Consider the following 22,314-nt stretch of genomic DNA (forward strand, 5'->3'; position numbering starts at 1 on the left):
AGCACTCATCAATTCAATGGAGAACACGAATCTTCGCTTTAGATTTTCTTCTTTATACGTCTAAAACAAGCAATCCCTAGCCGCCCGGACAAAATACAGCTGGTACGTTCCCTTACATCTGTATGTCTATGATATACAGAGTGGATTAGCTATTTGAGGAGGACCAAAGTTCCCCTTCTAATCCAGTGATTATCTTAAGTTCACCATTTTACAGGGCTTTAGAAAATAATTCAAACCTTAGAGGCAAATTAGGTGGCTTGGGAAAAGCACTAGATTTTATACAAGGTATTGGCAATCCTCAAATAGCTAAACCCCACCCACCATACAGTGAGCGCTCTCGTTTCTACGCTTGTAAAAGGTCAATTTAGCTTAACAAAACTTTCATATTGGGGTTCATCGCCTGCAATGGAAAAATGAGCGCCGGGTTTATTCTACTCCAAAAATATAAACAAATACGGTTGGTTCTATTTTGGTTATTCTCTTTCTTAACGTTCTCCAATTTAGCCAAGCCAATTCGGGTTCCTATAAAACCGCAACTTCTCTAATTTGTGTAAATTTAGATTCTGCATGGACGCTACGTTTTAATCGTGTGGTCAAACACGTACGGCTAAAGCGAAACATTAAAATTTGCGTTCAAAAACAATGAAACGGAAAAAATGTTTTCATTATTTTTGCTACATAATTATGACGAGGACCGCGTGTTTGTTTTCACTCGATATTTGAACAATTTGAGGAATTTTGTTGACAATGTTTCGAGGCCATTTCATTGATAAGCCGAAAGGGTGGAGGAATTGAAGCAAGGTTATATTTATGACATAGAAATGCACCATTACTTGACACACCTTTCGCTAAGAAACACTTATCAAACCCGGAAAAGTCCCCGACACGTCAATATACATTTAAAGTTACTCGAAAACACTACCTTATAATAAAGTAGAGGAAGGGCATCGGGGCAAGTGAAAATAAAAGCAATATCAGTTCGGGAAATTTTTCATTTTTTTTTTTTTTTTTTACTTATTTAATATTAAGCCTACTTTGGTGTTTGGTTTCGTGTGAAATATATCAAGATTGCGGCTTTGAAAGACTCGTTTTCGAGCTGAGATAAAATTTGTTGCCAAGAAAACGAAAGATTTTAAATACGAGAGGGAAATTACTTATTTTCTTTAACGAGGAAGCGCAGTTAAAATAATTAAAAATTAACGTTTGCCAATTTAAAATCAATAGAATTAATTAACAGCGGCGACCTTCGGAAACCAAGCGCAATTAGGCGTAACCAGATTTTCCCGAATTTATTTCAATAAATCTTGAATATTACTTTTTGAGTATAAATAAAAAATTTCTAATAATTTCAGCCAACTAGTAGGGGTAGTCATGAGGAAATTTTAATTGAGTCAAATTAATTTAATCTCAACCGCAATTACGTACGTTTTTTTAAGCTTTATATATTTGAAAAGTTATTATAAAATAATTCGGGATAAGACTCCCAAAAAGTAATTCAACATTCACCGAAGAAATATTAAAATTCATAAATATTTAAATGAGAAAAACAAAAGTAAAAAAAAAAGTCAAAAATGAATCACTTCTCCGAATAATTGCCATAAATGCTCATTAGCAAGTTCGATCTTTGTTATTTAACAAGCACCGTTCAAGAAAGAAAGAGGCACACCGTCCAAAGGACTATTTGAAATTCCATAGTTCATATTTTAACTATGGTTATGCGAGGGAAACGGGCTCTAGTAACTGGTGCCAGCAGAGGTAACTCAATTTCTTTATAAAATACATTAAACAATATTTAAACTATAGAAAAAATATAGGAAACTGTTACAAAAATTATCTTATTTAAATAATTTATATTCAATATATGAAAACCTTAATTACAGTAACCATTTTTCCCACCAAAAAAATTAGGCATAGGACTAGCAATAACCGAAGCGTTACTCGAGAAAGGAGTCAGAGTTGTAGGGTTAGGAAGATCGCGAGAACATTTGGACCAATTGAAAGCGAAGGTAAGAAGATTTAATGACGAGATAACGCTATTAAGTTTTTGGACAATTAATACTTTCTCTACTCGCAGCATCCCGAGGTGGAGACTGTTTGCGTTGAACTGTCCGATTGGGAGGCCACCAGAGAGGCCATTTCTAAATTAGGTCATTTCGATTATTTAGTAAATAATGCCGGCATCGGAACGAGGGTTCCCTTTTTCGAAACGGAACCCGATTGTATCGACAAGTAAATTATAAACTCTAAAAAAACGTCCATGAAGAATTCATTTTACTAAGAATATGGTGATTCAAGACACTAAACCAATCCTGCTTGAATTGTACAAAAGGACAAAGCTACTGCGCCCCTATATTCTTAGTAACTCGAATGAATACTTAATCTAACCTAATGTTCTCACCCCATCTTCTTTAGAATGTTCGCCGTCAACGTGAAAGCGGTCATAAATGTTTCTCAAGTAAGTGTATCTAAATACTCGATTCCAGAGCTCATAAAGTTTTAAATACTTTAACCTTAGATTGTAGCGAAGGGCATGAAAGAATCTGGTAAAGGAGGTTCAATCGTCAACGTTTCTAGCGTCGGCGGTCAAAAAACGTACAAGAAACTGGCCTGTTACTGCTCGACTAAAGCGGCCTTGAATCAACTTTCAAGAGCGATGGCTAACGAATTAGGGGAATACAAGATCAGGGTCAACGTGGTCAGTCCGGGTATGACGCCATCCGATATGACCGAACCCTTTTTTGTCCAGCCGGATTTGGTAACCAGAGTCAACGCGTCTATTCCCATCGGTAGATATTCCAGTAAGTGGCACGCATCAGTGGGATATGAATTAACCAATAACATATTGGCCTATTACATTACATTACAGGGCTGGAAGACGTGTCTAATGTCGTGACCTTTCTACTAAGTGACGAATCCTACATGATAAATGGAAGTATAGTTCCAATTGACGGCGGTTTATTAACGCGTTAAAATTATACACATATTTTATAAATATGTAATTAAAATCGGTATTTGGTAAAACCAGAGTTTGGTAACTTTATTTTATATCTAAAATTTGGCATAGCCAGCAAACTTTCAAAGAAATAAAAAAACTGAATTATTTTTTAATTTTCTTTACGAACAGAAATAATTTTCAAAATTTCAAAACTCACTCGAAATAATAATATCCTTCCACTTTGAATCAAGCCTAAACTTAAAAAAAAATTGAAGTTGCTAAACGCGATAGGTGTTTAAATAATCAAAATTAAAAGCTCTGGTATATATTCTATTGGAGGGGAGGTCCCAGCTGATGTTTCGCAAGAAAGTGAAATTTAAATAGTTAAATGAAAAAGTAGTATGCGCGGCTGAAATACAGTCGTAATTATATTTTACTAAACCTAGCGAAAAAGGATTACGCGTAAATCTTAGGCAAACATATTTAAAACGCGAGGAAATAATTTTCAGTCACGACCTTCGGAAACCAAGCGCGAGGCGTTACAACATTTTCTTAAAAAAAAACCTGAATTTATTTCATTTATCTTTGAATATGTCCTGGAGTTAGTTTAACCAACCTAGAGTCCAACAGTCCCCGGAAGCCTGCCAATAAGTACTTCAATATTCACGGGAGATATATTAAAATTCATAAGCATTTAAATAAGAAAAAGTCCAAAAGCCAGTTTCCTATTCGATAAAATGCCAGCGCTGGGACTCAGTCTCAAGTAGACCCCCTTATCCTCTGAAGGATTTAGTTTTAAATGTTCATTTACAAGTTGGAACTTTGTCTTTCAACTAAGAGTGTTTATCGTGGCAAGTCTCTCAAATAGAGCTGTTTGAAATTTTGAAATTGATATCGAAACTATGTCAATGCGAGGCAAACGGGCTCTAGTAACCGGAGCCAGTAGAGGTAAGTCAGATTCTTTCGCAGAATTTTATAAGCAAAATTATAACCTAATTTAATACCCGTGTTTAGTGTTTTTGATATCATCATCAAGATAAAATTATATTGGTAAAATTTGTCCAAAACATAAATTTACTCTTTAAATATGGGAAAATATAGGGAAAAATTGTATACGGTAAAATTTAGGAAAAGGCCCTTATAGAATAAAACTAGTTAAAACATAGGAATTATTGTGAAATTATACAAGTGGCCTAAAACTATAGGAATTTCTATATACCGTAATTGTTTTTGCCAAAATTAGGCATAGGATTGGCTATAACCGAAGCGTTACTCGAGAAAGGAGTCAGAGTGGTGGGATTAGGAAGAAACCAAGAAAATTTGGACAAATTGAAAGAAAAGGTAAGATTTAGGGTATAACGAGTTTTTCTTTTATCAAAATAAATCTCAAGGAAAAATTGTCAAAAAAAACCCAGAGTTAAGATAAATTTAATCCCTTGCAAAACCTGTATCGATATTTTTGGATAAAAATCCTAATAAGTAATAGCGCGCTTTTAAAGCTGGCAAAGATTCAAAGAGCATATAACTACCAAATATATAGCCTATACTGTCAAAAAATTATATTAAAACCGACGTGAAAAATCTTTATAAATTAAATAAATACTCAGCCCTAAAACTGGTCGGTTACTATGGCTGACTTATATTTTTTTTTGTCATTGAAATATACGATACACGCGTAGTTTAAAAACCCTAATTTACGGGCTGCTATTAGCTGGTCAAGATAACGCTATTAAATTAATTATAATATTTTTCAACAGCACCCCGATGTGGAGACTGTTTGCGCTGATTTGTCCGATTGGGAGGCCACGAGGGAAGCCGTTTCTAAATTAGGTCATTTCGATTATTTAGTAAATAATGCCGGCATCGGAAAAAGGTGTGCCTTTCTAGAAATGGACCCCGATTTCATCGATAAGTAAGTAAACTTCTAATTTGTAAACCCATTCTTTGTTAAGTCATTGAACTAATATTTGAACTAATTTATCTAATGTTGAATTATATTTCTCTTATCTCGTTTAGCACCATCGCGGTCAACTTGAAAGCGGTCATTAACGTTTCTCAGGTAAGCGTGTCTAAATTATTACGAAAGATTCAATTCTACCAGAAGTGAGATGATACTAGAAGTGAAGGGCTCTAGCATTGGTAATAGATCCTGGCATTAGTGAACAAATTTGAGGATTTTACGCCGCTTCAATCGCGCCTACGCTAGAGAGAAAAACATTGGTCGAGTTCCAAAAACATTTCTTACCCCCTTCCCCTCAACCTAAAGCGGCGAAACACGGACGCGGGTGCTTGAATCTAGTTCGGCCGTCTACCACCGCGAGCGTCTCACGTTTTGGAGGGGAAATTCTGAAACCGCCACTAGAGGGCCAACCGGTGGTGTGTTATCAAGAATATTCACTTTCGCCGAGTGAAGAATTTGGTTAGCTCAGTACTTCTAGTCTCAGCTCACTTCTGATTCTACCTATAGAGCTCGTAAAGTTTTAAATATATTAAATAAGAAATTTAAACGATAGATCGTAGCCAATGGCATGAAAGAATCTGGTAAAGGAGGTTCAATCGTCAACGTTTCTAGCGTCAGCAGTCAAAAGTCTTATAAGAAACTGGTCGTCTATGGGGCGTCTAAAGCGGCCTTGAATCAACTTTCGAAAGGAATGGCTCACGAATTAGGAGAATACAAAATCAGGGTCAATGTGGTCAGTCCGGGGGCGACGCCAACTGACATGGCCAGTGTATTATTTAGTCAGCCTGATTTGGTAGCTAAAGTGAACAAAACCATTCCCCTCGGTAGATATTCAGGTAAGAAATGGGATATTCTTAATTCGATGTCGTACTATATAATAGTACATTTTACATATTACAGAGACGGAAGACGTGGCCAAGGCGGTCGTTTTTCTACTCAGTGACGAAGCTTTCATGATCAATGGAACTATTGTTCCAATTGACGGCGGTTTATTGACCTATTAATAGAGCCTTTTATAATAAATAATATAGATTTGTTCAAATTCCCCTAAATGCCATTTACTTAACCGAAAAATAAAAAACACGAGTTGATAAGGATAAACGAAATTTGTTTGCAAAATGCATCCATTTAAGTAGCCCTTGAATTATCCCAAAACGAAAAAAAAAAGAAATAGCGCCAAATTCAGATTCAGTGGCGCCATCTATTATTTCCGGCGCGAACAAAATCAATGGAAAAGAAAGCTCAAGAGCAAAATGAGGGAAACGGAAAGACTCGGGACTTACCCTGAAGTGTGGATCGGAAAATATTGACCGTAACTCCTCCACATCGGCGGCGTAGTCTGGTGAGCAATTTTGTAAACATTCTAACACCTAACATTTAAAAAAAAATATATAAATAGGAAATTATTATTAGGAATTAAAATATTACAGAGAAGTAAGTAATATAATTAATTTGAATGGAAAAACGTACTTCTTTCGCTCTATCCAAGGCATCGGAGGGTGGGCACTTGATGGGGCAGTAGGACCTCGTATTGATACGATCATACAGCTGCAAATATAAGAACAAAGAGAGAAAGATCTTTAGTTACAAATCCAAAGCTACTAAATACAATAATAAAGATATAATTAATAAGATTATCCGCCCAGTGCCAAGCGCTAAGAAGTTATTGACGTCGGGGTATGAAGTGTCTTGTTTATACATAGGCCTAACACGTGACATGCCGTACCATCCAGATAATTAATTATGAGAAATTAAATTAACTTTATAAATGGACAAATAGTTTTCAGCCTGTTTTTGCAAAATCTACTATCAAAAATAAATAAAAACACTATTTCCTTTAAATGTTACTTGAACAATTAAAGAAATAACGCAAAGTCAGTTCAGTTCAGTTTTAACGCCAAATCTCAATATAGTCACGGCGACGAAAGGCGGTTTAATAATTAAAATCAGTAACGTCATTTCACGAGGATTTCAACGTAATATAGCGGAATAATTAATAACAAATTCGCAGTCAACAAGGCCAGTCTTAATAATGTTAAATGACTCATTCTGTCCCTTTCTAATACAATCCCGTAATTATTACTATAAACATTGCTAATGGATAAATGGAAGCCCGGCCGGGTTCAATAAATAAATAAATAAATGGTTAAATACCATTAGACTAAATTCAGAATGGTCGTATTTGCCATTGAAGTTAAGATAGCGAGTTAATTGGTATAGTAGATGTAAAGGTAAAATGAAACGCGTATATGGATATCCCCTTTGGGTGAGTCAAAACAGAAGGGTTCAGTCCCCAAAGAAACATTAAGGCAGTATCTTTAATGTCAAAAGGCATCGTTAAAGGTTGTATTAGCCAACTTAGTTACTTTCGCGGGGATATGCCCCACTGGGAATACAATGATAAAAGTTATACCCCAACTTTGCCAGCGACAAAGAGTTGGTTAGAATTTTTAGGATAAAAACGAACGAACTTTCCGTGAAAATTAGGTTTTTATAGGTAAATAGAAAAACATACGAGCAATAAATTACAAGGAGAACTACCCTTACAAATTTCGTACTCAAATACCTAACCCATTCTGTGTATAGTTAGCTGGCTCATTAGACAGCCTAAAAACCGTGGGAGTAACCATGGAGTAACAAGACTGTCTTATTTCTTAAATACGGAAAAGAAAAAAAGATGGAGTATTTGGTTTTCTATCTTCATTAAAACATGGAATAATGCAGAAGTCTCTCTTATCTAATTATTTTTTATATTTTTTACAGCTTTCCCTTCATTAATTAAGTAAACGCGAACAAAAATAAGAGGTTGAAAATCTCAGAGAAATTGTCATTATTAAAAAAAAAAAAATTAGTGAAAGCTAAACCTTGACAGGTGTCATTTTTTATATAAACCATAAAGGAAACTTGGCTTAATTGTTCTAGGCAGTTAGGGATTTTAAAGGGACAGTGAAACAACATCCAGCGTAAAGTTCGCACCACATCAATTCTCTACAAAATAAAAAGATTTCAATCTTGGAAAAATGGGTTTATACGCTTTCGTTTCGCTGAAGGGTTAAGTTTTGTGAAAAACACGTCTTCAAAAAAACCACGAGGCTTTCATAATTACGATTCTGAATTGTTTTCACTAGCTTTTTTTAAACCATTCAAAACAACATGAAAAAAGCGATTGAACTTTGAACTCAAATTTTAATTTTTGCTTAATAACTTAATCGTTATTTGACGTAAATTTACGACTCGTTTGATAGAAAACCTACCAAGGACAGACAGATGACGGAAAGCCTAATTCTTTGCATGGTATAATTACTCATGGCGGCGTTAGATGGCGCGAGAAACCTCCCGCCTCCGGCTTTCTCTTCCCTGTAAAACATTTTTCGATCAAGACTTCACAACTAGGAGAGGAGAGTAAAAAGATGATAGGGGAGCAACGCGCCTTTTTGAAAGCGCGGGAAAAAAAGGGAGTCTGACCAAGGGATGCGAGAGTCCAGACATCAATCAAACTAGCAGATGGGAGGGGTTTGCCGCGTTTTTTTTTTTTTTTTTTACTGTTACAGGAGGCTGACGAGACAGAGGCACAACATCTGGAGAGAGAAAGAACCCGGGACCAAGGGGTTTGACAAAAAAAGACGTAACATTTTTATTTTCAAAGGAGTAGCCATTAAAGGAAGGGAGACAGCCAGGTAAGGATGGGGTTATTTTCATATATATTTAGGTTTTTTTTAAACTCACGACATCTCAACCAAATTGACAACTATAAAGGCTTATTGTTGTTAGTTTTGGACTTCGGTCGACCGCTGTTGCAGCGAGTAGCCAAATTCCGCCATTGCTAACTGGTTACCCGTACCAGTCTCAAGGCTACAGTGACAACAGGGGGGTGGAGGGGATGACGTCTTAGCTACCGCGCACGCGTGGAAGATGAGAGCGGATTCCCTCTCTCTCTCGCTCTTCATCACCTATAGATTGTTTATCCTATTCAAATTTTCAGTTTAAAAGAACGATAAGATCCAGGTTAGGGTCTAAGGAAGAGGTTTTCTTTTAATATAACTCCTGATTTATTTGAAAAGTCAACGAAATGAAAACGTTAAGCAGTAAAATATCAACGAGGTGTCTTAAATCAATATCACGCAGAGTGTATATTCCGAAACTGAACTGTATAATAAAAAGATTTATACAAACAAATGAAGCCGCTTCCCTTGAAACCTAATATATAAAATGAATTTTTATTCATTTTTGTTTGAAGGAATGTTGGAGAATCAACGATAATTTCTCATTGTCATTTCTTCAGAAGGCAAATAAAGTCTAAGAATTATGACTAGTTATGGGGAATAATAATTGCACTAACAGACCAATTCTTAAGAGGCCAAGTTTTCAAGGCGTAATTTGTTTTATAAGCTTAGCTTTAATAAATTGAACTAAAAAAACGAAACAACTTATAGCAATTATTCTATTAAGATTTACCGCTTTCTTACTACCAAGTCTTTCTAACATACAATCAAACTCCCGTCAAAATGATTCCGCGTTTCTAAAGAGGCAACGTATTTAATTCATTTACTTCACCGCAAAACCGTCAGAATAATTAATTTCGGTCAAATTATTTTGATGGTCTTATTGTAGCCAATGAGCTTTGTTTTTCCTTCTCTCTCTCTTTTGAAGGTATGGTTGCTTAGCAACTTCCATTAAAGGAGTGCAAAAATCGATGTCGGACATAACCAGAGAGTAGGGTGGCCAAAACTTTAGTTGACTTTGGGAGCGGGCCGAGTCTTAATTTATTAAAACATTAACTACAAGGAAATAATGAGTAGAATCATTTGTAGTATAGCGATTAACGATAGTCTCGAAAATTGGTGGTAACATTACTGGGAAATTCGCTCAGGGCCCAGACACTCTAATGTCAGATAGGAGTTATACTGATCAACCCCTCCTTTTTCCAAGGAGAACACGAACTCTATCAGGGTTCATACAACTTTTGGAAAACAAATTTCCCTGAGATTTCCAGGTTTTTCCCCATATACTTTGCAGGTTTTTCCCGTATATGAAGTATCCTATGGAGCAAATGTTAACGAAGGAGGAGGGGTAAATAGGACTATTACATAATCAAAGGACATCTCTAATATAACCAGAGTTATGAACCTCCAAAGTATAGTGTAATGTTAATCCTACGGAGGGGATGTTTATCAACATTTTGCTTAATTACTTGGCCCCTGTTTGACGCAAATTTCCCTGATTTCCCTGAATTTTACTAAAAATTATAAATTTCCCTGAGGTTTTGTCAACTATTTATTTCCCTGATTTTTCCAGGTTTTCCCTGTTTTCCAGGTTTGTATGAATCTTGTCTATTATTCGACATCGGGACAGTAAGGGATTGTTGAGAAGCACACGTTTTAGAGAGTCTATTTCACCAAAAGGGAATCAATTAACTTTGAACCCATCATCCTCCCTTAAGAAGGGTCTGGTTTATTTTGCTCATAGATGACAAACTGAAATTAATTCCCAAATTCCCTGATGGGGGAGGGAGGGAGGGGAGGCGGGCGCAGTTGAAATCGCGTGTCGAATCCCAGTAACAATCAAAATCGGTAATTAAAAGAAGGCCAATACCCGATACCCCAACTGGACTGGACGACTGCGACACTTAGAACTTTGTTGAAGAGATGGAAGTTTTGTAACCTGGAGTTGTACTAAGGCAAAAAGGTATAATACACGACGTATCTCAATGTTTATTGGAAACCTACTATACACTCATTCAAAGTACCTCCAGAACCCCTTGACCTTTAACCTTCATTTGTCGGTGTTACATCTCAAATATAATCATTACAATTAGTACAATTGTAAGAAGGTTTTTACGAAGGCTTTCGCTATATATTTATAAAAATATCCTTTTATGGGCAGTTTGCTTTTGAATTAAATTCTTCAATGGCGTGAGGAATTTTTATGATTTCAGGTTCTACAACGCCATAACTCGCGTGTACATACACCACGTGATATCAGGCCTAGAGGCTGCTGGCGTAATTTATAAAATAAGAGCTTGGCATCCTTCTTGGTTCCTTGAAAATGTTTCAGTTACGTGACCGTTGGATATTTTGTAAAATATTTAAACTGGCGTTAGAGACGCCAAGCTCGCTAGTTGCGGTTTAGTTTGTTCTTTCGAAAACTACTTATTCATTTTCAATGGGAAGAGGCTTTAGGGAGCGTACGCCGTTGTTAACGCGAAATTATTCAAAGTTCTCACGAATAGTGAACAGTTACTTTAACCTTTGAAATAGTACTTCCAAGTAGCCTTTTGAGAATTAGTTCTATATTCATGCAAGGATTAAATTAATTCTTGTTGGATACTGCGCGAGCTTTGGAATCTCTAATGGATCACGCTCCTCGACTTTTACGAAAGAAGGCTTATTTTTCCGAATACTTTCAGGCAAAAGTTTAAAAAATCGCCTTCTAATGAAGTGGCAGTAAAAATTATAACTGCAAAAATCGGGAAATGTATATTGTACGAGTATTTATCCGCACTGTACAAGCGTATTATCTAGAGTAGCGGCGTACCCCATTACCTTGAATATTCGGAAACATTATCATCGCCAAGCGGCAGGCAAAGTTTCATATTTTTTTCAATAAACTTGTTGCTATCCAAACAGCAATTTCTCTTTTCTCTTACGAAAATTCAACTATACGCGTAAGAAAAACCCCTTTAGATTTCTTTTAACAATATATATAAACTAACTTTTTAAACCATTTATCATTACATTCTGAAACAAAAAAAAAAGAAAAAAACCCGCAAGAAAAACTCTCGCTTTGCGCGTTTCAATTTTACCTTACACCGAAGCCAACACTATAGGTAGGCTTTATTCAGTGTAACTCCGGATATTCCAACAACAAATGTTAGTTACATATAATGGGGAAAGAAAAACCCAGAAAAAATATATATTTTTTTCTAGGTTTGAACCATTTATCAGAGATACTTCAATTTTTGGTTTTGGGGACTGAAAAAAAAAGTTTTTTTTTTTAGTTTTTTTCTTTTAGGGTCATTTCTTTCTTTTTCCCATCAAGAGTCCCATAGTTTTTGTTCCATATTCCATCGTTTCTACCCTCCCATTCCCATAGTCCCAGGCTATACTAACTATAAGGTACCGACTGTGGCATTGGCGAATGCTAGGCGATATGGGTTAGAGGTTTTTTAACCTTTTGGAGGATGATTGTTACCGGGGTCCAAGGGCGAGAATCCATCATTGAAAGATAGTGGACCAGACGGGTTATATATATAACGTAGCCACCGATGGAGAAATAATACCAAAAGTTAATTTTTTATTTTTACTTTTTGGGCATCGAATGGCTCACGAAAAGATGCGATATGTAGGTCTACTACCGAAAAATTCAAGGGAATAGGCTAAGAAGAATAACATTTAAAGGCACATTCTATTTCGTAGGACTGCCACTTGGCATACCGATTAAAAAGTAAAAATTATTTTTGGTTTTTAATTTCTTTAACCAGCTCCGAAGTCTGGAATTTATTAATAAATCTAGGTAATATTTTTTCATAAATTTCTTCGACTGACTTTGAAGCGAGGGGAAAAAATTGAGGTGCGAAGTTTTGAAATAGGCACTCGCGTAGGGTAAAAGTCTCTGAAACGATTGGAAAAGTCTAAAGGGGAATCGAGATTGTAAGAAAAGAAACTTCTTCGTTCCCAAGATGGAAAAATGTAAGATTAATAATTTAAGCCATCTGCTACCCCGGAGGAGGGGGAGGAGGAGGAGGGGGGAGGAGAAACGTCTTACGGAAGAAGGGACCATAGAAAAAACCTGGAGAAAGGTCCAGTAGAAAAATACCTAACCGCACATTTTTTCCGCGGTAAAACCCGAACAGAGGAGAGAGAGAGAGAGAGAAATGTCCGCGAAACTTTTCACCAATTCACGCGCGCCTTCTAAAAGTAATTCTCCAAAAAGATCTTACTCACTCTCGGCCACCATACCCTTAAACGAAATGAAAAAACTTTTTTACGTTCAAATCTTACGACGTGTTTATGTTAAATTAAACGGACGTGACCCGACTCCCGAATGAATGCGAAACTTTTTTTTTACTTCCGTGTAACTCTTCTGGTTGTTGAATATCTTATGGTAAGGTTTTGCCGATCTAATTCAAGATGTTTTTACTTGTAAAATCACTCATTACATACCTTTCTCTAGAACGGACCTTAATTCTCCACATAACCAATCGCTCGCCCGATACCTTTTCATCTAAGAACTAAAAGTATAGCCATTCCAACATCCAGAAAAATGGATGGAGAAAAATTTATAAAGTTCAATTATTTATGATTTTAATCCCGGAGTGAAGGAAAATGGAAAGACCATGCAGCTTCCTGGGGGTGTTGCGCGTGCCTTCTTGGAAACTACGGCTGTTTTTGCAACAAGGGTGCCACCAAGCGGCAACGGATAGAAACTTATAGGGGGGTACAGAACTTCCGGTTCCGGATATCACTTAAAAAAAAAGAGAGAAATAATATAGTCATCTTCTAAATTCGGAGGCCGAGGCCGCAACGGCTTAATGTACAATTATGATAAAATTGCAAAATAATATATCGTTAAATTAGCTTGATATCTGCTATGGTGTAATGGTAGTAAAAAAATATCAACACGTTAACATATTCTCGTCTTCATCGTCGTTATCCGCCAATTTTAAATAGCAAAGAGGAACCTGTAGACCGGAAATTCGGTACCCCCTAAAAGTTTCCTCAATATACCGCAAGGGTCGCTAGGATAGCGCGTAACAGAAAACCACGAAAAGTAGATAGCTTGCGTTGCGAGTCCCGGGGATTGTTAATGGTCTTAGTTGGAAAAGACGAATTTCCCAGAATTCTTTTTGGCGCCCTTATACTCCAGTGTTTTTGGGCTCCCAGAATTATAGATGATGCCTAGTATCCCTTTAGTTTTTCAAAGAAAAATAATAATCCATAGGAGAAAGGTATACTCGTGTTTTTAGCGCACCAAATCCGGTATACATTTCTTACATTAATATAAATTAGCAACGCCGATACCAAAGGCATAGTGTTTTAATAAAAAATAATAAAGCCTTATAAGAAGAGATACCGCTTCACGAATAAAAGAGAAATGTTTATAAAAGCGAGTTTTCTCGTGAAATGATATTTTGTCCAGAATGTTTTCTTAGTACGGGAAAAATGGTTACGTTTTTACCACACGAGGGAATGGAATTTTGTTTTGTTTTTGCGTTTTTTTCGTTTGGTATTTGCATAGAAAGAGAGTTTCATATTTCATCGGTCCCTAAAGTGAAAAAGAGAAATTTTTGGGATTGCCTCCTCGCAACGTCTCACCCCCGGGAGACGACAAAGCGATTTTAGATTAAACATACACACTCAGCAACGTAAATATTTTAACTTTTTTTCTTGCCTTTAACTTGACTCGCGTACACGAGGGAGATATCTTACGATAAAAACCAAAGTCCTTCCAAAGATGTCCAGTGATTTTCCGCGATCATTGTTTTCAGGGTTTTAAAAAACAAAATCGATCTTATTAGCATTTCTAAATTTACAAGATAACGTTCCGTAACCTGTCCCTAGAGTTTTGTACTTCAATTTCAGAGTTACCTTTGACACGTATCAGTCAATAGTTTCTTAGCTAAATTGAGCGTACCCCGCAGTACCACTACTTTTACTTCGAATTAACTAGTTAATTCAGCCTACGTCAGATCCCGTTTTAATTAGCTCCGATTCCTCAATGTGTTTTTAAAGAAAGCTTTCCTAAAAACATAAACGAAGATTGAAAGAGCTAGGAGAGCGTACATACGGTACAAGTTTACATCCGGTCGGTGGATAGCCGTTACTAACAAACATTCACCATTGGTTGATGCGATTTTAATACAAGTCGTAATTAAACGTCAATTAAGACGAGACGAGACGAGAAGGGAAAAAAATAAGAAAAACACGTCCCGACCTCTCCGAGATTGAAAGCCAGAGAGTAAATGACTCTTTCGCGACAGTTCGTCTCAATACGGATTACAACGAAGGCGATACGAGGTTGCATTTAAGACTGTGGCTTCGATACAATACAAGAGTAACTCGAAACTGAAATAAATGCCTGTCGCTGCATGCTTTCAAAGAGGAGAAAGTGAAAGACTTCTTTTTGAATGACAAAAAAAGAAAATGCCGTTTCTTTCTCTTCATCAGAAGTAGGATAAAATTCTTGCCAAAAGTTATCAGTTATTTGATATTTTGCAATTATATGACCTGTTAAGAGTTATTGAGTCTACGCGGATCTCTGCGCAGTTTTCAAATTCCATGAACTTAATATTTATTGTGTAAAATTCCCAAAGTTTAGTTTGCATTTTTTTTAAATTCTATAACATTTGGTCTAAACTTGAAATTATTTTAAAACGCGATAGAAGCACGTGTTACGAAACGAACTATGCCGTAAAAGCTATAGAGGGTCAAACGCAATTACGGTTCATCCCAGACGAAGTTTACAACACTGGAATCTTCTTCCCTCGGCCTATTTTCCACTAGATTAACCAAACCCGTCCTAAATTAAATAGAAGACTGGGGATGAAACGAAATGGGGGTGAAAAAGGGGGGTAAAAAAAAGAAACTCCGTGACCAGGGTAACAAGGAAACGAGCGAGCGGGGTAATCAAGCGAAGTTCTGTGTCGGAAAAGTGCCGAACAAACCCGAGAGGAACAAGAAATTCCGGACAAGCAATACGGCGTGAAGACTAGCTGCTTGCTCCTTGTAAGAAAAAATAACGAAAAAGGAAGCCAGAAACTTTGCAACTCGAAGGAGGTCTTTCTTCTTTCGCGCCAACTGATGTCGAAACAAACAACAAGCCAATACCGATTTAGATCGAGAAGCTAGCAGCCGCAGCGGCAAGACGGGAAATTGAGAAAAATGCGTAACACGTGGCTAGTTTCTGGCAAAAAGGCGACACAAACAAGCTGCAACCGCCCTTCTGTACTACACCAAGTCACCAACTCGAGAATGCAAATATCGTAACATATAAAATCAATAATTATAGATGTTGGCTTTCCTGTTGTGAATGCGTATATTTTTTAAAGAAGGACTATGGTTCCATGAATTTATAAATATATTAGTTCATGCCAATGTTATTATTATAAAAATTAAGTAACAAATATGAAATTCTACGATTGTTATGACAATTTTATAAGCCCCTAACATTTTACATCAATTTTAAAATTCCCCGAATTGTTGCAACCTTCTTTGAAACTCGTATTGAAGTTATAGACGAAGGAGTCGTAAAAACCAAACACGTTTATACGATATTGCAAAATTTATAAAACAACCAAAAATTCTTCAAACCCCGTTACACTTGCAGCACCGAAAAACCGCTTGAAATATACGAGAATTTTCAATCCAGGCAGTCCGGTGGTACCAGCCCAATATCAATACTATGTAGCGTTTAAACATCACGTAGGACGTACAGTCATAAAGAAGGACCTCTTTATAAAGCAACGCAACGTCCATTTTGGGCTAACAAAACTGAGGGTACATATATACCCACTCCCACAGCGAAAAGTCATCAATATATCCTACCCCAGTAAAAATGCCCGAAGCTAAAGAGAGAGAGATACAGAAGGTTATTAATACGATGTTATGGTAATCACCAAGATCCAGAAGGTAAGAAAACAAGTGGGGTATGAAAAGGTCAAAAGCTATACCAGCGTCGGTGACGTTTAAATGAACTTGTAAGGTCGTGGGAGAGCTTGTTAGGCTTAACTAAATAAAATCAATAATCTCGCTACACACACCTATTCCAATGGAATGTTATCAGTCATTTCTCGAGAAAACATTCTGGCAGTGTGAAAGGTTCAATTAGAGATGGCCGATACCAGGCTTAACCCGATACCGATCGATACCGGTACAAACATGAACCGATACCGATCGATACCGATATGGTATCGGTTCATCCCTACAGGCGTGTACTAAGAAAGATTTTCACTTATTAGTTGTTAGATAAACTGAATTCAGGTACTTTTTATATAAATGAGAACTCGTCACGATTGAAATTCATTGAAATTGAGATATTATCACCATCATTACGTTACGAAAACACCTAAAAATGTCATGTAGCGTCGTATAACGCATTTTAAACGAGTATCGGTTTAGTATCGGTATCGAACCAACCGATCCGATACTATCGGGAAACCCTGAGTATCGGTGCCGATACCGATATGGTATCGGTACCGGTTCATCCCTAGGTTCAATCGAACAGATTTTATTAATTAAGGTCTATAGCGACTTAAAACTTCGGATTAATATATAATCTCGATCTAAGGACTAGGGCTATAAGCAAAAAATAAAGTAGAAAACGTCTGAAGAAAGGGGATGATGAGAAAAGGAGGAAAGTGTAAGATGAAAGGGTCCTTGTTGCCCCGTTCGAGAAATCAAGTAGCGGAATACCAATATATTGTTCTTCCACGTTCTTCCATGTTCTTCTCCGTACCAGCAAATACCGCCGCCTTTCCAATGAAGAAGCTTCAGGGACCATAGAAACAACCTATATCGTTATCGAGGCTCGTTCGTTGCTAAACCGTCGAATTCCTCGTCTCCGTCTTACGGATTCACAGTATACTTAACAAGGTGGACAAAACCAGTAAAAGACGCCCTCGAATTTTGCAAAAAATAAAATCTAGAAGCCATGCATTGTCGCTAACAATATTTGACCGATTTCGAACATTCTTTCATTTTTAAAAGTCTTAACGTCGAAGCAAAGTTCAATTCCAAAACCGATATATTTCAGGTCAAAGGTCACCCTGATTATGATAACACTGATACCAACACCCTCTAGCACCTTAACTTCCGATGGATAAAGTTATAAGGGATGGGGGTAGACCTCCGCGCGTAATAAGTGGCGGAAAACGTGCCGCTAGGTCCCGGCAGGACATTTGACCCTGACGTTGGGGGAATTGGCCAGATGCTCGTTAGATAAGACCCCTTTCCCAACTCGAACTCAATTTTTTTTAGGGACTGTAGAAAAAGTTTTTTATCTTCTCTTTCTCTCTCTAAAGAATTGAAACTAAAAAAAAACATATTTGAGAATCATTTAGTCTCCCCCCCCCCTGAAGTTTTTGCGTCTCTTTCTTTAAAACCGTTAGAAAAATTCCCATCGGAACATCACGCTCGCTAGATCGAGTTGCTTGCTCAATCAATAGAAAGATTCGTCCCTTTCTATAGGGCACTTTGATTGAATATTCGAGCTATTACTTTTCCAAAGGTTGTGTCAGATGCTCTTTTATGGTACTCTAATATTAAAGGGATACTAACACGATGTCACGCCAGAAGGGAATAAGAGAGAAGGGAGACATTAGAGCCTGCTATGGTAACGGGAGTCCGACCAACCTCAAGAAAACCGCGAAAACTTTGCGCAAGTACACAGATTTTAACCAATTTAATGCGAATATAGTTCTTTAACTTCTCCGCGGTATCAGCCTCAGGCGGCCTATTTGTCTGCTAGATTTTCACTCTCTGTCGATGTTTCGTTCTTGTGTAGTTATAACCTCAAGTATGTATTTTATTGAAAATAATTTTTATTTTTTAATATTAATTCAGAATAATTAGTTTCCATCTATTTATTACCTTCAAATTATCCGATTTTGGTATGTTCTCAATTCCAGTGCATCTAAATTAATTGCACGGCTTGATTTCGTTTATCAACATGAAATTCGGCCATTTTTATCTCCTTCAATGTAAATTTGTAAACAAAACTACTTTTTATACGTCAACCGAGACGTTACCTTCTTATCTGACGTCACAGCTACGACAGAAGTTATATAGCCAATCAGTGAAGGGTAGTTGATTTGAGGTTGGTAAGACTGTTGTTACGAGTGTAAAACATTATGGAGATATAAAGTGTGTCACTTTTCTCTTGTTCCCTTCTGGTCACACCTATTACTTCGGTTTTTGGTAATTTTGACTAGATTGCATCAATAACTTGAACTTAAATTTGTATATCAATCAATAAAACGAAGGCGTATTAGTATCCCTTTACGTTCGTAGCTCCGGTATTGGAGCGAAAAGGTCTCTCCGGGTAAATGCAGCGGGCCAACATGCGGAGCAAAAGAAAAGAAGAGTTTATTTTGAGTTAGGACGACGGCGAAAAGACGGATAGGATATTCGAATCAATCTTTAGAGTCGCAGCTAGCAGCCTTGCCATGCCTTGCCACGCGAGGGTTTGCAGTAACGGGGTTTACTGAACCGTAATCCCTTTTAATCCAAAGCGTCCTCTTCACGCGGCACTGATTACGACGGGCTCAGCCAAGAAATATATATATATATTATACGGGCGCGGCGCGGCTAAGGATCGCTTTCCGGATCTTAATGGATCTAGTATGAGAATTATTACTAGCTTGGCCCAAAAGGGTTCCAGGGAATTAAGTTCTTCCTATACTTTTATTTTTCTAGCGAACTGTAGTACTATATCTGTGTTATGTGCAAATCCAGACGCAGTTCGGACTGGACTCAGCAACTAGGCCAAATACGTCTTCATCTTGTCTCGACTGTCAAGATTAAACTTTTCAAATTTCGTTTTAATTTTCACCAGCTTCTTTTCAATTAAACGTTAAATCTGTTAAGGGGATGGGTTCATTTAATCGCGGTAATTCTAAATGAAGATTAACTCGGTCTGCGGGGAGACAAATTCTTCAACTTCTACAAATCTATTCTCTGCAAGTTCTGGCTGGCTTTTCGCGGTTTGTTGTCGCGATGAATTGTCTAAGCGGTGTATACGGTGTGCGGAGTAAATAAAGCTACAAAATTAAACACTTCAGTCTACGCAGGCGCTAAAGGCAAGATGGAAGCCAGAGTTCCACGGAAATTGTCTATAATCGCGGACGATACCGGGGACAAATTGAGCGACTAGCACTTGGTCGAGTTGCTTACAAATAAAAGAAAATATTTTTTTAATATTAATAGAAGTGAGATGAGACTAGAAGTGAAGGGCTCTAGCATTGGTAATAGATCCTGGCATTAGTGAACAAATTTGAGGATTTTATGCCGCTTCAATCGCGCCTACGCTAGAGAGAAAAACATTGGTCGAGTTCCAAAAAAATTTCTTACCCCCTTCCCCTCAACCTAAAGCGGCGAAACACGGACGCGGGTGCTTGAATCTAGTTCGGCCGTCTACCACCGCGAGCGTCTCACGTTTTGGAGGGGAAATTCTGAAACCGCCACTAGAGGGCCAATCGTTGGTGTGTTATCAAGAATATTCACTTTCGCCGAATGGAGAATTTGGTTAGCTCAGTACTTTTAGTCTCATCTCACTTCTGATATTAACTATAAACAACGCGTGCGAAAAAATGTGTTTGTGAGTTTTATTTTTTTGGGAAGCTGCAGTTGACAGGTCGAAGTGATGGACCTAAAAACAAAAATAAAGGAGGGGAAGGGGGGGGGGTTGGATTTTAGAAACTGAGTTTTTATCCTTTCTCGGGATTCTCTCTGTGGCTTCTTCTCCTTAGCATTACGACTATAGCTCCGTCTTATTTTTTTTTCCGTTTCTCCCTTGAGAAAATGTGAGGAAGAGAAAAAAAAAGCATCTCGCTCTGCAGGAAGTAAGAGAGGACGAAGAATAGGAAGTAAAAGTCTGGGAGTAATGTCTTTATTTACGAAGCGGAAAAACGAAAGCGAAGCGAACTCGCCCCCCCCCACCCGCCTTTCACCCCGGCACTTTTTAATCTACTACTGCTACTACTGGTCCGAGTTCCCCAAAAGTTCTTACTTCAGACGGACACTTACTATACGCAAGTCTGTAGATATTTTTAGTCTGTACGAAACCAACGCTGCTGGGACTGTTCTTAAAAGAAGTAGATAAACTCGAAGTATACCCGTAGTAGGAAAAGGAATTGAGATTCGTAACTCGTTTAACAAGACGGCCCAAGGGCTCGTAATAGTAGCCATATCGTACGAGTGAATAGCCCCTCTATACCCTACCCTAATGAGTGGATAACCCCTCTATACCTTACCCTAATGAGTGAATAGCGCTATCTTTTTCAATGCTTAAATGATTTACCGTGCATAAAATCTGAGTGAATAGCCCCTCGATTCCCTACTCTAAACAGTGATTAAATTATAACCGTATAAATTTACTGTAATTCTAATATTCCGGCGAATCGAAGAACAGATAGTTTTTAGTGATAATCCCCTCGATGAGTTTACAACATAGACTTATGCCGATGCACACTTATCGCATATTATAAATTTCTAACAAGGACTTATGCCCAGAAACTTTTGAAAGAGAAAGTTTAGTTATAGTGATTACGCATTTTTGTGATTATCCCCTCGAATTACCTTTAGCAATGCTAAAATGATCAAACGCATAACGCTCATTTAACACTATGTTAGCTCTATCTAAACCCACATTTGAATTAACCGCCAAAACGTTCCAGTCAAACATAACATAGATGACGATAGCTACCGAACGAGAACGAAACACATGAGGAGCGCGGTAGGAAACGGGGAAAATCGTTATCTATTTAATTAGCACATACATAAAAAGAAAATAAATATAAAAACCCCAAACATACAAATTCATAAGTATCCGACCCCACAGATAAAAATTCAAAAGTTTCCGACCCCACAGATTAAGAGGTACCCCACCCCACATCACCCCGACATTTTAGAGATAAGAATAAATAATAAAAAAACTCGGAGTTTCTATCAAGTCTCTATGGTTCAGTTGGTAGAATGGCTGTCTACTACGCCAGGGACCCGGGTTCGATTCCCGGGTCTGACCTGAAAACATTTTAATTAAAATTAAATCTCTAACCGAGCCCAGTAACCCCTATGGGTGAGTTGTGGTAATATAAAGTTCCTTTTAAGCTAAAATCTGACGATAACGAAGCGACAACCCCGGCCACTACTACTACGACGGCTCGGGTCAAACTAAGAGCCTATCGTATACTACGATATGGCTAAAAAACAAACGTTAAGACTGTCCATCTTTCTAAACTTAGAGGAATGGTTTGACTCTTATGATAACTTCTAGTTAATTTTCTTCTGATTCGGTTGTTTCCCCGCATTTCGGACATACAGTTCTTGATTCCCGCACCCTTTTCTTCGTTGGTTTCATTTGGAATGACGCCACGGCGGTCAGTATATCCCTCCTTTTATCTTTTGGTGACTCGGACAGCCTAATCTACTTTTACAAACTTCTCTAATAGTTTAGGACGGACGTGGGACGCGCGCGCCAATACAAAACAACTATTAGGCATATAAGAACTATAGCGTTCCTGTGTGTATTCACAAATCTCGGGTGTATTATGTATCTTTCACACAGACACACACCCAAGGCCACTCCAAACCCCGTTCACTATAAGCTACGTAGCTAAAAATTGATTACTAGGCCTTAGTACCTTTATAGTGCGGTAGAGATCTATCTGGAGGGAATAAGGTATAGGAGAAATTGTCAGCTCCTA

The 22,314-nt window shown here is 37.5% G+C and overlaps 3 protein-coding genes across 6 annotated transcripts in view; 2 read left to right on the forward strand and 1 right to left on the reverse strand.

Annotated features, from left to right (window-relative positions):
- Nucleotides 1–22,314, reverse strand: part of CASK (peripheral plasma membrane protein CASK) — a 168,472-nt gene that overhangs the window by 14,894 nt on the left and 131,264 nt on the right. For all 4 annotated transcript variants that reach the window (XM_089844290.1, XM_089844288.1, XM_089844291.1 and 1 more), the window contains 2 exons: nt 6,366–6,443; nt 6,179–6,265 (listed from right to left, as the gene is read on the reverse strand). In XM_089844290.1, coding sequence (XP_089700416.1) covers nt 6,179–6,265; nt 6,366–6,443 — 165 coding nt within the window. The remainder of the gene's footprint in view (nt 1–6,178; nt 6,266–6,365; nt 6,444–22,314) is intronic.
- On the forward strand, nt 1,375–3,106 carry LOC149658681 (L-xylulose reductase-like). Its single transcript, XM_089844293.1, has 6 exons — nt 1,375–1,755; nt 1,909–2,006; nt 2,075–2,229; nt 2,413–2,455; nt 2,516–2,798; nt 2,867–3,106. Exons 1-6 carry the CDS (start codon nt 1,710–1,712, stop codon nt 2,968–2,970), a joined length of 729 nt encoding a protein of 242 aa, XP_089700419.1. The 5' UTR covers nt 1,375–1,709; the 3' UTR covers nt 2,971–3,106.
- Nucleotides 3,724–6,001, forward strand: LOC149658682 (L-xylulose reductase-like). The gene is made up of 6 exons (XM_089844292.1): nt 3,724–3,883; nt 4,179–4,276; nt 4,693–4,847; nt 4,952–4,994; nt 5,449–5,731; nt 5,796–6,001. The coding sequence occupies exons 1-6, from the start codon at nt 3,838–3,840 to the stop codon at nt 5,897–5,899; spliced, it is 729 nt and encodes a 242-aa protein (XP_089700418.1). The 5' UTR covers nt 3,724–3,837; the 3' UTR covers nt 5,900–6,001.

Source organism: Phalangium opilio, unplaced genomic scaffold, assembly GCF_054372755.1.
Source record: "Phalangium opilio isolate 3A_F unplaced genomic scaffold, DU_Popi_V2 ptg000075l_1, whole genome shotgun sequence".
Classification (NCBI taxonomy): domain Eukaryota; kingdom Metazoa; phylum Arthropoda; class Arachnida; order Opiliones; family Phalangiidae; genus Phalangium; species Phalangium opilio.